This window comes from Rutilus rutilus, assembly GCF_951802725.1.
Source record: "Rutilus rutilus genome assembly, chromosome: 14".
NCBI classification, from domain to species: Eukaryota; Metazoa; Chordata; class Actinopteri; order Cypriniformes; family Leuciscidae; genus Rutilus; species Rutilus rutilus.
Genome location: NC_140219.1, coordinates 6,455,110 through 6,472,081, shown reverse-complemented (window position 1 = coordinate 6,472,081; position 16,972 = coordinate 6,455,110). Strand labels below are relative to the sequence as shown.

Below are 16,972 nucleotides of genomic sequence, written 5' to 3'. Positions count from 1 at the left end.
AATGCATAATAATTTATTCTCAGCTGAGTTAATAAATTAACCATGAGTTTTAGCATTGAGATTTTTTTAAAAAAGTTTAAAAAAATGTTTAACTAGATTTTTTTTTAAAGAAAATGTGAGTTGTTTGTGTTGTGGGCTATTGCTAGGGTGTTGCTATGTGGTTGCTAAGGTGTTCTGAGTGTTTTGTGGCATTAGGCTAATTAGTGTTACTATGCTGTTGCTGAGGTGTTGGTGGTTACTTATCCAAGTCAAAAGAGTCGCAAGTCTCTGTGTAATTGTGTCTAGATGGCTCTGGTCCCTCTTTCAAAGTAAATAGGTCCTATAGTTCATATGCTTGTGAAAATCGTAAGCCTAATTGCTTGGAAAATTAATAACTCATCTCACCTCAACAAGCTACAATTTTTAAGGTATTATGCATTTGCATATGTGGCAAGGTAACACTCATATATATACGGAGCCACTAAAGGGGCATTGAGGTGGAAAAAAATGGATGGGATGAAAAATATTTCAAAGCTTTGTTCTCTATCAAAACTTTTGTGTTCTCTCACAAAGGATATTTTCTAGCTGGACTATTAACAGGAAGTGTTTGTCTGAACTCACAAGTTTTGCGAGAGAATGCAAAAGAATGCAAAAGTTTTGCGAGAGAACACAACGTTTCATGGGGGAACGCATAAGCTTTGAAAACATTTTTTTTCCTCCCATGATCCCATCCCATATTTTTCCCATGTGATGTATGAGCAATAAAGTGATGACGTTTTATAAAACAGCCATTAACTGTGGATCAGACCGAAGGAATACACAAGTAGAACCAACTATAGTATATAAAACATTTAATAGACAAATATATTAAAAAAAAAACAGTAACATGCTTTACACAAGAACATTTGCAACGGCAACAGAAGTGCTTCATTAATACTATTAAAGGGACAGTTCACCCAAAAATGAAAATTCTTTTATCATTTACTCACCCTCAGGTTGTTCCAACCCTGTATTAGTTTCTTTCTTCTGTTGAACTCAAAAGATGATATTTTGCAGAATTTTGGTAATCAAATAGTTACTGGTCCCCATTGCATACTATTTTTTTTTTTTTTCTACTTTGGAAGTCAATGGCTACCGTCAGCTGTCTGGTTACCGACATTCTTCAAAATATCATCTTCTGTGTTCAGCAGATGAAAGAAACTCAAACAGGTTTGGAACAACTTGAGGGTGAGTAAATGTTGACAGAATTTTCATTTTTGGGGGAACGATCCCTTTAACTGTTTAAAGCTTTATAGACCTGACATGTCCTAAAAAACAGTTTGATTGTGTATTGTTGGATCCAAGGTGAAATCATTAGTCTTTTTGGTGTCATTTACTGGAGTTTATGTGAGGTCACTATCAAAGTGGTTCCTCTTGGCTTTGCTCCCCTGCTTGCTTGATGGCTTCTTTCAGCAGAGACATGAGGGAGGTCAATCCGATAAGGTACCCGTCCTCCCTGTTCCCCTCCACCCATGGAACATCATGCCTCAGCTGGACATCCTCTGGGGTTGGGATGGTCTTTCCAAAATCTATCATCCATATGTTTGCTTTGCCGCTGCAGTCGTGGACGAAAAGTAAAGAGCTGCCTATGATCTGTGAGAAGTTGAGATGTTTATTCAGAGCCAGAGAGGAAACAAAATTCCCATAAATTGTGTTTTGAGATGAAAAATAGAGCTGTTCAGTTGTGAGGTCATTCGTAGGCTGTGATCCGTCAAACACATAAAACCCACATCCTTTGCCAAATATTGGGCCATTTTTTAACAAAAAATTTTTTTATATGCAGATTTAAATTTCATGCTTGAGGTGCAATTGTGTCCAATTTATGTTGTAGAACAAAACATCTCTCTCGGTAGGTCTTATTTTACTCATGAATCAATATTTGCCATTTTAAAACCAACAAGACACTCAATGGCTTGAAATGCCAATTCTCTTCTGGTTTTTAAAGCATCAAAGTGAACAGCTCTATAATGTAGTGTATAAGAAAACCGAGACAAGTTTAACGTTTTGCAATAACCTCGTGTTTGTAGAAAAAGGTTGACTCCTTTAGTGCTTCGCTCAGTGCCTGTAATCTGGATTCGTAGGCCTCCTGAGATACACGAAGTGACAAATGAAGAATATATATATTTCAATTATATTGTCAAGTAGGCATATTTGGTGTAGAATAATAGAAAAAGTTATATGGGACAAAAACATACTAAAACAGTGCTTAAATTCAACATGAATCCCAATTTACTCTTGAAATTGAAGTATTCAGAGTGAAACAAGATATGTGAAAAGATCGTTTTTACCTATTAGGAACCAATAAGTGTTTAATTTATTGGAAAAATAAGAGGGCTTGCTGATGTAAGCCAGAAAAGAAAGTTGTTTCAGAAATGAGGCAAGTGAATGTGTGAGTTTTTATGTCCACTCACTAGAATGTGAACCTGGCTCCTGGTGAAGGATAGCAGAGTTTCTGTCACTTGAGCTTCTGTGTGTGTTTTGTAAAAGTCTCGTAACACTTTACCATTCCCAATCTGAAAAAAAAAAAACCCAGGGAAAAACAGTCAAATATCTAAATAAATGACCATACAGTGTCTCTCTTGTAACTCTTTTAGCCTCATGTTTCATACCACTATGCCTTCTATGCGGAAGCCCAGAGATGAGGTGGAACTGCAGTCATCCCTCCACTGCAGGTAACGCAGCTTTGTTACTCCTTTCTGCGCGTGTTCTTCTGCAGTGGGAGCCGCCGGATCAACTTTCACCATCTTTTGATACATATCAAAGCGTACGCTGGCTTTGGTCCTGGCCTTAATGATCTCCTCCTCTTGGTATGTCCTGCAAGTAATGCCAAAGATTCTAGATGCTAATGTATTATTGCTAAAATATAGTGTGATTATAAGGTCAATGAAGAGTAGAGTAGCAAACTAAAATGGTATTTTGGACACATGCTAAAAACTAGTGATTCACTTACACTAATTTTTACCAAAAAGGATGTTTTCAAGTTACATTTGGGTAATTAAAGTTGGTATACAGTTCAGGGTGTCGTGTTCTCAGGTAATACATTAAACCAGTCATAGTACAGTTCCTTAACAAGACGCCTCTCGATATTTTAGCCTAAATGTTTTTACATATTGCTACTTTGGCATCCTTTTTGGTCCAAATGAAGTGTGTCCACACTTCTGACATGTTTACCTGTTGTAGCTTGTCCACGTTAAGTGTCAAAGCAAATCATCAGAGAAGTGCTAATTAAATGTCACAGTTTCGCTCAATGGTTTCGGCCCTCCAAAACTATTTCAGCCGTAACTGAAAAGATATACAGTACTGTGCAAAAGTCTTAGGCACGTATGTACGAAATGTAAACTGAAATATCAGTTTACATTTCCAAACATTAATTTTGCCATTAATTGTAATAATCCAGTGAGATTTTTGTACGCGCAAGGAATCTGACAACAGCCGCTATGATCCTCACTGAGATCTGATCTCACCATCATTGAGTTTATCTGGAATTACATTAAGAAACAGAAAAACTGAGACAGACTAAATCTAGAAGAACTGTGGCAACGTCTCCAAGACATTTGAAGAAACCAACCAACCCGCAAAGATACCTGAAAAACTATGTGCAAGTGTATCAGGGCAAAAGCTGTTTTAAATGCAAAGGGTGCTCACACCAAATATTGATTTGATTTAGTTAATAGAAGTTAATTGATAAATAAAATCAATTTATGACATTATTTTTGAAAGCATCCTCACTTTACAGCATTTTTAGTTATAGCAAGTGCCTATAACTTTTCATAGTACTGTATCTTTGCAGGAAGGTTTCTTCAAGCGTCTTGGAGACGTTGCCACAGTTCTTCTAGATTTAGTCTTTCTCAGTTTTTCTGTTTCTTCATGTAATCACAGATAAACTCGATGATGGTGAGACAAGATCTCTGTGTGGGACATTTACTGGCTGTTGTCAGATTCCTTGTGCATACAAAAATCTCACTGGATTATTACAATTAATGTTTTTAAATGTAAACTGATATGACATACAGCAAAAAATGTAAATAACTGGCTTAAAAGCATTTTTGGGGGGTGAAAATACTAACATTTTGCACAGTATTGTAAAAAAATTTGCTGATCCAGTTGCTGAATAGTTTTAGTTGCTGAAATGTCAGTGCATCACTAATGCACAGAACTTTTGTGCAACATTGATTTTCAGTCTTGCAGGCAAATGTATCAGTATTTTATAAAACATACCCAAAAATAACATTATTTTAAAGTATTGTCTCTCACTTTGAGGTACTCAACTGTGCATTGTGGCTTAAGGTAACAAGACAGATTAATGTTAGTTCCCTTCCTACCGGACACCCATTTTGCAGTCCATGATGACGGGATGTTTGAGCCCACTAAGCAGGTCCTCTAGACGGATGTATCTCTCTCCGTCCTGACTGATGTGCCCAAAATAATGAGGCACGAACTGACAGAGTGCATCAGACATGAGGGCCTGCAGACAGACATCTTCCACCTTGCAAAACCTCTTCAGCACCTCCCCACCCTCGCTCAGCCTTACATTACCTAGAGAAACCACACAAAACACATTTTGTCTACAAAATACTGCTTAGTTCAAAAGTATTGTTCAAACCCATTTTATTTAACATGATGTTTTTTGATAGAAAATGGTGAAGGTATGGTGAGGGTCAAAATGCTGTGTCCTTTAGAAAAGCCTGAACTACGTACCTTGGTGACCAGCTAGCTGGATCCATGAGCTTTGTGTACGTTTGGACCACTGCATCATGGTCAAAAATGTTCTCCAAGATCGACACTGGAAAAAAATGGGGTCATTTAGTGGCAGTACCTTAAAAACAATTTTCTGTGTTTCATTTTCTAACATTGTTCATAAAATGGCATGCTTCTTTAACCTTGAAGGGTTTATTGTTATACCCTACTAATGGTGAAACAGTTCAAACCCAAAGATGTTACTCGCTACTATAGATTATATTGCGTGTATTACTATGACATTTAAAGAATTTGTTTTGGAATATTGCAAATGTGACAGTAGCCTGCTACTTTCTGTCTACAACCCTATGCAAATAACTTATTCAAATACGCTGTGTTATGGTACATGCAAATTGTCTAACACATTTCAGTGCACCCAAAAAATAGAGTCCTTTTCAGTTGGTCCACAGCTCAGACTGAACCTGACACCAGTTTAACTGATCCTGAGAGATTCTGCAGAATCAAGATAAACTGCTTTGTGCTTTCTAAGCTTTCCCAGAGTTCCACTCACCTTCTTCATCGTCTGCCTCCTGGCGGCCGTATCCTCACTCTCGCTGAAGACTTCATCACTTTCTGCTGAGGAGTTGTTGAATGAAGAGGAGGATGATGAAGCAGAGGAGTGAAGGAGAACCCGAGAGAGAACCGAGTGGGGAACTAATTCTTCCTCACCATCTCTCTTCATGCTTCCCTGCATATAATGATCTCCATCCCGTGACGACCCAAACGTTTGTGTGCTTCTTTTTAAGCCCCAACTCTTCTTCCTGTGCACTCGTTTGTTGTTGAATTCTCCCTCGTTACTCTCATCGATACTCTCCAGACGACCTCCCAGCCTTTCCCGCACCCTTTCCTTCAGAACCATCTCGCCTCTCCACAGGCTCTTCCTAGTTGCTGCATTCAGTGCCACTTTTGAACCCTCTTCAACAAGATTTTCACTAGCCATCACTCTCTGCTCTTCCACGTCCTCGTCTTTGGTCATTTCTCCTGCAGGTTTTGGTGGGAGATCCACACATGCATATTCCAGAGGTTCTGGTTTCGCGTCCTCCGTTTCCTCATATGCATTTATCTGAGTTCCAGTTGGCTCTTCTAGCTTGGAAGAAAGGACGGCGTGAGCGGCAGCCAGTTTAGGTCTGGCTCTGAAGACTGTGTTCTTGTTATATTGACTTTGATTGTTCAAGGATGGTGAGAAATCAAACATCTTGTCTTCTACGGCATCTCTCATGCTCTCCCCATCCCTTCCATTGCTTTTCTTTTCTGACAATGTGCTCATTCTTTCTGCCGTCGAATCCAAGTCTTTCATGAAGCCGCTAAGATGGAAATTCTCATCAGAAACGGACGAAACTCGTGTTTTGTTATTTTGAGCTCTAGAGAAAGACAATCTGGGGGGGATAAACAAAATCATTATTTGAGAAATCATAATAGAATACCTATACTATACAATATTCATCTTATCAATAAACTATTGTTGTTTACTAGACCAAGCTTTATCTGCCCAGGAAATAGCCCACATATGCTAAGTGGCACAAAGTTCAAAACAATTACTTGTAGGGGAAAAAAGGCACCAACTCCCACGTACCCGATTTGCCAATCTTTCATCACTCCTGTGTGTTAAGTTGAATCATCCAGCAGTTCAGCATCAAAGACTAAATGCCAGTTCAAAGTCTTGCTGTCAACGTTTTCCAGCAGTGATTTGCATAATGTGACATCATGGTTTTCCACAACCTTTTTGACAACGAGCTCTTTTGGAGGTTGTGCTGAGGGCTGACCCACACTTTTTAGTGTTGAGCAGTGACTGACTCTTGCAACCGTGTCATGGATGCATTTTCATTTGGCAGATGCTTTCTTGTTTTATCAGATCGCACATTGAAATGAACACATGACTCTGGTGTAATTGGCACCATGCACTGTCTATCATCTACCATAAACTACAAATCCTACTTGTTTTGTACATCTTGCTCCAAATTGTCATTAAATTCTCTATTATAACACAGTATACAGTATGTTATTTTTATATGTAAAATCAGTGTAAATTAAAGACAGTATACCATGATGTACAAATACTTCAACATTTTATTTTTCAAATAATTCATAATTATAAATGTCACATTTCCACAAATAACCTTCAGTAAAGTCATATCCTCAGCACTTTCTGCTGTCACAACCAATAGACAATCCACTGGTTGTCTTTGTGTTTCCAAGAGAAATGCATGTAAATGAATGCAAATTAATAATGTCATTTTCCAGACATACACCACAACCAAATTCCATTCTTCCCCCCTGGGCTATTTCTTGACACAGTCTCACTGTTTTCAGTGCTGTAGGTGGTGGTGTTGTTGTTATTATATTATATTCCACAACAAAGGATACTTCTGGAACGGTTAGTTTGGATATAGGTTATGTCAATACTTGAGAAATAATAAATGGTGGTAATATAATTGTGCTTGTCTTGATTACTTTTGAAATAATGACAGGCATACAAGCAATTATTTCAGGCTAGCATAAAGTTCAAATATTTTAAACAAGGAAATTGTTACCAAATATATGAAGTCAACTTGGTGGCCTTTGCTTTTCATTACCTTTACCCTCATTTAGAAGATGGCTCCATTCCTTCTCTAGAAGGTTGCACAGACACCAACACGATGGTCATTTTTATCTATGGTGTCTGTTAATGCTTGAGAAGTTTGTATCATGCCCTGTGATAAATGCCTGTGCCTCAAAATCATTTCTCCATCCCCAGCCTCACAGATGGGTTCATCTTCAGCAAGTTCTCTGGAGTCTTCACTCTCCTCCACCCCCATGTCTGGAATGGATTCTTCCAACTCCACAGAATTGCACTCCATGGTGTCAACATTTTCCATAAAAATGGGGGAATCCAACAAGTCTGTTCACAGAATTAGATCAACGCACAGTCAAGAAAGGTTACAAATGGCATGAATGAACCACATTTACCTGCTAGCCTTTCATATTTAGACGCTTTCTTGATTTGAATGTGCATTGATCTCATTTATTTTCATTTCACTCAAGAGTTATTTTAATCTATAGATGAACTATCTATTTAAATGACTTTATGTATATTATTTCAAGTATAAAATAAATTTTTACAATTTAGGATTTTACCCTTTTTTATTACAGCAGTTGCAATTGGTTTGAAACAGTACATAAGCTTCACCTGGTGCGTTTCTTTCATCCTGGGGTTCAAACTGATCATCCAGGTCATCTTGTTCATTAATTTCCTCTTGTTGCATATAAGTCTGAAGCAAAGAAAACACGGTGTGAAAAATGGATGGATGGATAGCCTGGATAAATAGATTGGAAGGATGGATGGATGGATGGATAAATAGGTTGGATGGATTGCTAGATACAATAGAGAGCATGGGTGGATGAATGGACGAATGACCGGATAGCTTAGATGGATGGGTGGATGGATGGATGGATGGACAAATGAATGGATAGCTTGGATGGATGGGTGGATGGGTGGATGAATGGATGGATGGATGGACGGACGGACGGACGGACGAATGAATGGATAGCTTGGATGGATGGACGAATGAATGGATAGCTTGGATGGATGGATGGGTGGATGAATGGATGGATGGACGGACGGACGGACGAATGAATGGATAGCTTGGATGGATGGGTGGATGAATGGATGGATGGACGAATGAATGGATAGCTTGGATGGATGTGTGGATGGATGGACGAATGAATGATAGCTTGGATGAATGGATGGAAAGCTGGAATGGATGGATAGATAAGATAGAAAGCAAGCATGGATGGATGGATGGATAGATAGATGGATAGCCTGGATAGATAGCTTGGATGGATGGATAGCCTGGATGATAAGATAGATAGATAGCCTGGGTAGATTGGATGGATGGATGTATAGATAGATAGATAGATAGATAGATAGATAGATAGATAGATATTTTAGAGCAGCGCACCTTTCCAGATTTCCTGCGACTACCCAGATTAAACTGCAGGAAACTGAGAACGGTGATCAAACTGAGGAAAGTAAAGTTACTCATCACTCCGATCAGTGCTGTTGTCAGGGGGAAGTGATACAGCAGGTACCTGTGAAGATCAGAGAGACACGCCTGGATGAAGAATGTTAAGATTTTATTAAAGCAACTAAGTAAATATACAGGAATACACAAACCTGATGCCTGTAAAGTGAGCGAAGATGTAGAGATGCGCTCTGTAGATCTGAACATTCTGGGAATGGATCTCAATGAAAGCTCCAACAATGGGTTTGTACTGAACAGAGAAAAGAGACAACTGTACTGAGTACTGGGTTTGTTCCACAGCTTGTATACTGTAGATTTATTTACACTCTTAATATAAATTTTTTTTTTACTTTGTGAAGAAAATGTGAAGTTCTTGTGTGTATATACTAAAATCTGCGGCACAATGTGTCTGCCAGTGCGTTGCCGGGGTGATCTGAGTTGTTTTAGTAAGTTGCTATGCAGTTGCTAGGGTTTTCAGAATCATCACTCACAGAATTATCTTTGAATTCAGAGTACAGTTCCACTATGATTGACTGCTTCTGCTCAGATGCTCCTGTTAACAGCATGGGAGAGAAGACCACTGTGCCCAGAGCCTGAAGAAGAGAGGAGCGATAATGGAGCATCGCCTGACAGAGAGAGAGAGAGAGAAAGATGAAACAGCTGGAGCATTGTGAAACAGGATCTTCTAAAAATGGGGTCAGAAAGCTCATGAAGCTCGTCTTGGAGAACCTAAACAGTTAATGGGCCCCATTGACTTCCATAGTATTTTTTTCCCATACTATGGAAGTCAATGTTGTCTATCAACTGTCTGGTTACCAACATTCTTCAAAATATCTTCTTTTGTGTTCAGCAGAAGAAAGAAATTCATACAGGTTTGGAACAACTTGAGGGTGAGTAAATGATGGCAGAATTTATTTTTTGGGGTGAACTATACGTTTAATCTCTCTCTCTCTCTCTAATAACTGCATTAGTCTGCTATCAATGGTTCATGTCTCCGTTACTAGCTCAAAAATGTTTTGGAATTAGCAACAGAGGCATGTATAAGAAATTAGTCCAACAAACAAGAGTGTTTTAAAGCTACACTGTGTAATTTTTTAAGTTGATTCTTAGCAAAAAACACTTTGTTCTTTAAAAATTATATGTGCTCATTAATGTATAATTACTTCTACCAACTAAACAAGTATTCTCGTAAGCGTAGAATCTGCCATTTATAATACATATGAGCGAGTCGCTCGAATGGCGGAAGCCATGTTGCGCCTCTTGAAAATACATTAACCAAATTCAAGCTTCGCCTTTTACGTTTTTACACTCAGTGGCACTGTGACGAATGCGAGAGGGAGATTACTCACGACTGTCGGCAGATTTGAATTAATACGGCCACCGTAGGAGTTAAAACGCCCTCGGAATGGGAGGGGCTAGAAAGTAATATTCAGTTGGTAGTCATATAGAATTTCACTGCTAGATGGGAGTAAATCCTACACAGTGTAGCTTTAAGGACAAAAACCTTGAAATATAACATATGAACAATGTCTTGAGGTGTGATAATCATAATATAAGCTGAATAATTGACTAAGGTCTGTTGAATTATTAGAAAATAATGCACACCCGCTTCGCGTCGTGGCCGCTTTAACACCCCGGGTGTGCATTATTTTCGAATAATTCAATGGTCCGGAGTCAATTTACTTGTTTGACAACTTTTATCATAAAAATACATTTTCATGTGTTTCACTGCCTCCTAGTTTGTGCACTTACAGAACGTGTTGATATGTCAACAATCTGACCAGCTTTAGAATAAGGAGAGATTTTCACTAGGAACATTCCCAGCTCCTGATTGGCTAGAGACTCTGGCATTTCCAGTTCTAGTGCGATCTGATAGGGCTGGTCGTGCGTCATTACCTGTAGGCAGGAAAGACAAAAGCAAAAAACAGCATGGATGTATATGAAATATTATACCACTCAAACTATATGAGAAATATGTCCACTGTGCACAGTATGCAAATATTCTACATGCATGGAATCTCTCGATGACTGCACGATATGTGCAGTAAACAAACTGAGCCCACTGTAAAATTAAATATGCATTTATTTTTAACATAACTAAACACCACTGTGATAAACATGCAATGAGGTCGTGTGACGACAATGCAGCATGCTGGTGTTTGAAATACTTTGCACAGTTTCACATAATAAAGAATAGTATAGGCCTATGTCATTAGTTTGAAAGGATATTAAAAACATTAAACAAGGATTAGATCAAGGATGGTCACCTGATGCTTTCCATTTTTCAGTAAAGAGACATTAGCCACAGGGAAAGAACACATGGGGTGATGAGGAGATGGACAATCAGTCCTGCTGATCAGAAACACATTTGACATCAACAAACAGATGATAAACATAAGAAACGACTACAGTCAACCCTCTGATGAATGTAGGCTGATTCTGTGACATTTAATATCCCAATATTTAAGTATCAAATTTACCTTAGAAAGCCTACTTTCTAAGTAGGCAAATTTCTAAGGCCTTTAAATGATCGACATGTCAAAACTTTACTGAAAAATGTAACTGAAAAAAGTATGCAATCTACTACATGCCTTCTGTCATCTGATTGATAGTTTATACTTTTTAAGCAAGTAAAAGGCCTTTTAGTGTCATTCTAAAAACGTTCCCCTTCAACTCGCAATTTTTTTTTTTTTGCTGTAGAATCTTTAATAAAGTAAACATAAGAATAACTTTTAGTACCTTGGTCCGTGATAAATATGTCAAGTTGTACATAGTTTACTTAATCCTGTAACAAAAATCCTGTTAGTATAAAATATGATACTTTTGAGGAATCTCTCAACCATCTTTCCATTGAATTGTGTTATGTTTTATAAACATAATACAATTCAACCCCAAAACACACACACACACACACAATTTTTTTTGTGCAAGAAAGATATCAAGAAGATATCTACACTCTCAAAAATAAAGGTTCTTCAATTGGCATTAATGGTTCCATGAAGAACATTTAACATCCATGGAACCTTTCAATTGTACAAAAGGTTCTCTAGTGGAAACAGTTTCTTTAGATTACATTCTTCACACTAAGAAAAAAAATGTTATTTAAAGAACTGTTCAGGTTCTTTGGGGAACCAAAAATGGTTCTTCTATGGCATTGCTGTAAAAGAGTGTACACTTTTTAAGAGTGTATCATAATTTAATAGGGTTTATGCTTTAAAAAAAATTATAGCATTTATACTTATCTGAAAACCAAGACAAAAAACTGATTAAGAAAATGATTTAAGGTAGTGTATATCCTGCTAGGTAACTGTAAAAATCTCACCTGTAGGAGAAGTGGACAGGTGTGATGAAATTGGCTGTGGGCATAAAGGAATAATAGAAACTGCCGTAGAGGAATAAAGCCACCCAGAACAACAGCAGAATCACACAGATCAGAACAGCAATTTCCAGAACCTTCTGTCTGACCCGCACCAGCAGCACTGACATGGTCTCCAGGATCCGGACCACCAGCCCGTTGATTTGAGGTCCCACATCTTGAACACCAGAATCCTCTGAACTGAACTCCTCCATACTGGGGTGCTTGTTTACTGAGATTTATTTCTTCCAGTGTTGTTGCGCTGCTATCTCAAAAATGTCTTTCCCAACAACTTCCTCTTCCCTTTCGGTTTCAGCTGTCTTTTCTCTGTTTTCGCCGCTTAATGTTTGACTATCTACGAAATAACACACCAGAACCTCCCTCATTACTCAGAAAAAAAGCCCATTTCTCACCACCCCATGTTCTCATTTTCGAGTTCTTTTCCTCTGACCTTGAAGCTCTGACGTCTGACTTGGATTCACTTAAAATATTTTGAATCAATGAACAAGCTCTTTTTAATAAGTGTTTCTGCTGTAATGGACTGTGACACCGCGATTCCTGGAAAAAAGACGAACAGTCCGAAGAACAGCTGGAGTCCAGTGGGACGACGCTGGGACTCATGACCAGCATGTGAGGCAAAGGACAAGGAGTGCTGTTGGGAAATACAAGGGGTATGAAATATCCAAGACAAATCCTTTTATCTATGAATATGTGTATCTTGATGACTTCCAACAGAATGCAGTACAATTGGTAACAGCTAAACCAAGCGAAAACAGTTCGCATTAGTCATGTAACCGCTTTGCAAGGCTGGATATACAACCACAAATCCATTGGATGCACACAAGACACATGCAGCTTCAAAAGCACAGTACTTCAGGACAATGTGAGGCAACAAAAGGTTTCAATGAATGCACAAATTACAGACAATTAGCTGTCTGTTATCATGAGGTTGGAGCTTGAGCTTGTCACAGTTGACTAGTGGATTCTTATATGAGGTTAACAAGTTTGGCACACAAAAGTAAAAACATAAATAAACAGGCTATCTTGTTTACAACCCTACTTGCACTGTAAGTTTAGGGCTGTGTCGCCCTGTGTGTTTTTGTAATGTGTCTCTCCTTCCAAAAGATGGCGTCAAACATCCTTTTAGTAAAATCTATTGTACAGTAATCCGGTTTCATTAAGAGATTATGGTGATATTTACTGAAATCTAAAGATTTGATCGTAAATTATTATTTAAATAAGTGTTTATTTTGGTATTATTAAAATAGCTTTGATAATAATGATAGCAAATGCAATATATTAGTGATGTTTTCTATTGAAGAAGAAACCCAAGCCACATTGAGACATACAATGGGCTCTTTTGACTTGGGAACGGTAAATAATTACCTAGCAAAAACCTTAGAAATCACAAAGCAATGCCCTAGCAACACTCTAGCATTGTGCCTGTGAGTTTAGCATGTGCAAACACTTACATTTCCTTCAGAAAATATAAAAATCCAGTAGTTGATTAGTAGCATCAACAGTGGTATCAAACGTCTGAATGGCTTTATTCATATGCCATTTCTTTTATTCCTTTATTTTATCTCAAAAACAAGTATTTTTCTCTAAAATGAGCTCTACTTGAAAAGGTGCCACATTCGGATTGATTTTTCACGTGCCAGAGAAAGAGCAGGAGATGATAGGGATTCTGTGGATGATTTCAAATGACCTGCCAAAGAAAGACTGCTGGCCTACATACATATTTAAAAAAGGATCTTGCAGATGAATCAAATTGTTCCACCAAGTGGAATAGTGCTTTTGTTCTGATGGATTGACAAAGGGAGATGAAGTGAACATTTAAAGCATGACTCCCTTTAATCAGAATTGAATTTGTAAAAATGAAAAAGGAAGCTGAACTGGACTGTAGAGGAGACTTCTTCATCCCCTCCTCCTCCTCCTTCCCTCATGCTGGTATGACTCATTTGCAAATCATATACACCCCTACCTAGTGTGAATATTGCACAGCTGCACTGTGGCTGTTAATTCAGTTCAATGCAATACAAGTTTATTTGTACATTTATACATTTTTTTTTTTCTTCAAAGCTTTACAGAAAATGCTTGTTTTAATGTTACAGTTTAGGAAGAATTCTGTTATCGGCCAGAGATGAGTGTGTCAAAGTAATGTCCATACACAGTAATATACAGCTATGATATATTACATGATGTTACGTGGTTAGTTAACTTCATGTATTCAGTTAAGCCAACACAACCACAGCAATTACAACTTGTGCTCTAAGGATAATATTACAATATTAAGATAATATTTGCAAGTCTTTTATTCCCCTATGTGACGTATATCCGAGTGAAACGTCTTCTGGAACAAGAAAAATAGTAGGGCGGGACTTGATTTTGTCCATGGGGAATTGATTGGATGTTTGTGGTTTGCTATTGGTGGATCTCATGTGAGTGACAGGTTGCCCCGCCCTCACCTCAGTAAACACGTCATCAGAGAAGAGAAGAGATGTCGCTGCGAGAGAGAAGGGGAAGTTATTTCGATTAAAGTTTACGAGGCACATGAATTCTAAAAAAACATGATGTGCACGGATTAATCATTTATAATAAATATTGCAATGTTCCATCAAAAAATAGGAATTAGCTATTTTGATTTCATGGTGGCTTAAAGCAATGCATGTATCTTTTATGAAAAAGCCAGCCCCATCATACAGTGAAACAAGCTCAGTGAAAAAAAAAACTAAATGTCAGCATGAACATTACTTTTTTAATGGAAAATTGTAGTGTTTATAATAAATGATTTATCCATGCAAATCATAACGTGCCCTCTTTAATCAAAATCTTAACTTGCTACTTTTTGTTTGTTCAAGAAGCCGTTTCACTTGAACATACACGTAAAGACTACTGTGTTTTCAGTTGCATGGCAACTTTTAACATGTCTATAGTGCTGCATTATATTTTACAACATGTTAAAACCAAACTAATTTCAGTACTCGAATAAGCAATTTTTGCCTATATAAGCATTAGACAGCAAGGCAGCTGACTAGGTTTTGGAACAGAGCCACAGTTCTGCTTCGGTTGCTGCAGTCACAGGTGAAGGGTAGTGGCTGCAGGTGTTCTCTGCACATGTGGATCTGAACCTTTGATTGACAGGTGTCTGCACTGTTCTCGGTCTTAGCTAACTCTTTTGACCCAAAGCATGCCTTCTGATTGGTCTCACCCTTGATGCACTCAGATGTTACAAATAGCCATCTGTTAGCCATCCATTCATATTAAAGTCATTAAAGTCCCCATGAAATCAAAATTCAGGTTTTTTTTTTTTATAGAATATTGCAGTGCTTATTATAAATGATTTATCCATGCACATTATTACTTTTTTTAAAATTCATATTCGTAATCTTTAATCAAAAACGTCACCCTCCCCTCCCCCTTGAAACGACATCTGTTCTCTTCATGACGCGTATCTCGGCGGAAGGTGATTTATAACTAAATATCCTTCACAACAGACTGCAAACTGGCATTCATTTCAGATCTGCCTCCTTTTAGTTAGCAATGCCCAACTTCCTAAGTTTCTGGAGGACGAAATCAAACTTTTTCTCATTCCAAGCCGTTTCCCTAAGATATATGCCACAAATAGAGAAGAAAAGACTATGGCAACTTCCGTTTCATGCCGACTTTAAAACATAGCAGATGTGTTTTTACTTCTTTTCACCTGTAGAGGTCACTGTTACTCCCTCTATTTTCACTTTGAAATTTAAAAAACACAGCTATTGACAAGTGCAGAATTATTATTTTTCTGCAAGAGAAAGAATATAAATGTTAAAGTTTACTGTAAACAAATTTAACAAGATAAATGTATATATGCTTATGAAACAGAAGTAGCGACAGATCTTTTCTTTTGTATTCTGATGTACATCCAAGAGGAACGGCTTATCGAATAGGGGGGGAAAAAAGCAGGGCGGGACTTGGTTATATCAATGCATTGGTTGTTGATTGGAATTTGAGATGTGGGCATCGCACACAAATGGAGGCAGATAAATGCGAGCTTTCAGTGGTTAAAGCAGGATAAATGATTAGATGTCCTGCATATGTCACCAGAGAGAAACTGAGCATGCAACACAACTTCTCGTCCAGGCCCTGGTGGTCATTTCTAGGCTCGATTACTGCAATGCTCTTCTGGCTGGACTTCCATCATGTGCAACTAAACCTCTACAAATGATTCAGAATGCTGCAGCTCGTCTCATCTTCAATGAGCCCAAAAGGGCCCACGTCACTCCTCTGTTCATCTCTCTGCACTGGCTACCACTCGCTGCTCGCATCAAGCTCAAGGCATTGACACTTGCTTACAGATCTATCACAGGGTCAGCTCCCTCCTACTTTCACTCACTCCTACGAGTCTACATCCCTACCAGAAGCCTATACGATCAGTCAGCGAGCGACGTCTCGTGGTTCCATCACAGAGCCACAAAATCACTTTCCAGAACATTCTCATTCACAGTTCCATGCTGGTGGAACGCTCTCCCCACCCTCATCCGGAATGCAGAATCCCTGTCAACATTCAAAAGACAGCTGAAAACTAATCTCTTCTGTGAGCACTTAACCTCATGATAAAAAAAAAACTTTAATCCTACCTTATCGGGCTTATGCTACTCTAAAAGCCTGAACTTCGTATTTTGAGCACTTCTTGCGTTGTTTTCGCTTAATTTAGTCCTAAATTGTAAGTCGCTTTGGACAAAAGCGTCTGCCTAAATGTAAATGTAAATGTCTTCAGCTGTGTCCGAAATCACTCCCTATATAGACCTTATGTAGCCCCGCCCCTTTTCAGCGCTGCGCTCGTTGTCTTTTGACTTCCGGTCTGTATTTTCACAGC

General features: G+C 38.3%; 2 protein-coding genes across 3 annotated transcripts; both read right to left on the bottom strand.

Moving 5' to 3' along the window:
• Positions 1-1,091: 1,091 nt before the first annotated feature.
• Positions 1,092-6,390, bottom strand: LOC311303396 (uncharacterized protein). The gene is made up of 8 exons (XM_084429841.1): positions 6,329-6,390; positions 5,267-6,131; positions 4,717-4,801; positions 4,341-4,554; positions 2,628-2,832; positions 2,430-2,531; positions 2,033-2,104; positions 1,092-1,611 (listed from the first exon to the last, which is right to left on the bottom strand). Exons 1-8 carry the CDS (start codon positions 6,346-6,348, stop codon positions 1,378-1,380), a joined length of 1,797 nt encoding a protein of 598 aa, XP_084285967.1. The 5' UTR covers positions 6,349-6,390; the 3' UTR covers positions 1,092-1,377.
• Positions 6,391-6,806: 416 nt separating this feature from the next.
• Positions 6,807-12,573, bottom strand: bscl2l (BSCL2 lipid droplet biogenesis associated, seipin, like). Of its 2 annotated transcripts, none has more exons than XM_084431223.1 (8): positions 12,079-12,573; positions 11,024-11,105; positions 10,509-10,652; positions 9,248-9,382; positions 8,909-9,006; positions 8,694-8,823; positions 7,922-8,003; positions 6,807-7,633 (listed from the first exon to the last, which is right to left on the bottom strand). In XM_084431223.1, exons 1-8 carry the CDS (start codon positions 12,324-12,326, stop codon positions 7,365-7,367), a joined length of 1,188 nt encoding a protein of 395 aa, XP_084287349.1. In that variant the 5' UTR covers positions 12,327-12,573; the 3' UTR covers positions 6,807-7,364. The 2 variants fall into 2 exon arrangements, with proteins under 2 accessions (XP_084287349.1, XP_084287348.1); XM_084431222.1 differs by having other exon boundaries at positions 11,024-11,108; positions 12,079-12,457.
• Positions 12,574-16,972: the final 4,399 nt, after the last annotated feature.

Coding starts and splice junctions, on each gene's coding strand:
- LOC311303396 (XM_084429841.1), bottom strand. CDS start 6,348: ATGAAAGATTGGCAAATCGG. Junction 4,555..4,716: donor CCAGCTAGCTGGTCACCAAG/GTACGTAGTTCA, acceptor TGGTTTCTCTAG/GTAATGTAAGGCTGAGCGAG. Junction 2,833..4,340: donor GACTGCAAAATGGGTGTCCG/GTAGGAAGGGAA, acceptor CATTACTTGCAG/GACATACCAAGAGGAGGAGA.
- bscl2l (XM_084431222.1), bottom strand. CDS start 12,326: ATGGAGGAGTTCAGTTCAGAGGATTCTGGTGTTCAAGATGTGGGACCT. Junction 9,383..10,508: donor TTGACATATCAACACGTTCT/GTAAGTGCACAA, acceptor TCTCTCTGTCAG/GCGATGCTCCATTATCGCTC. Junction 9,007..9,247: donor CTGAATTCAAAGATAATTCT/GTGAGTGATGAT, acceptor TTCTCTGTTCAG/TACAAACCCATTGTTGGAGC.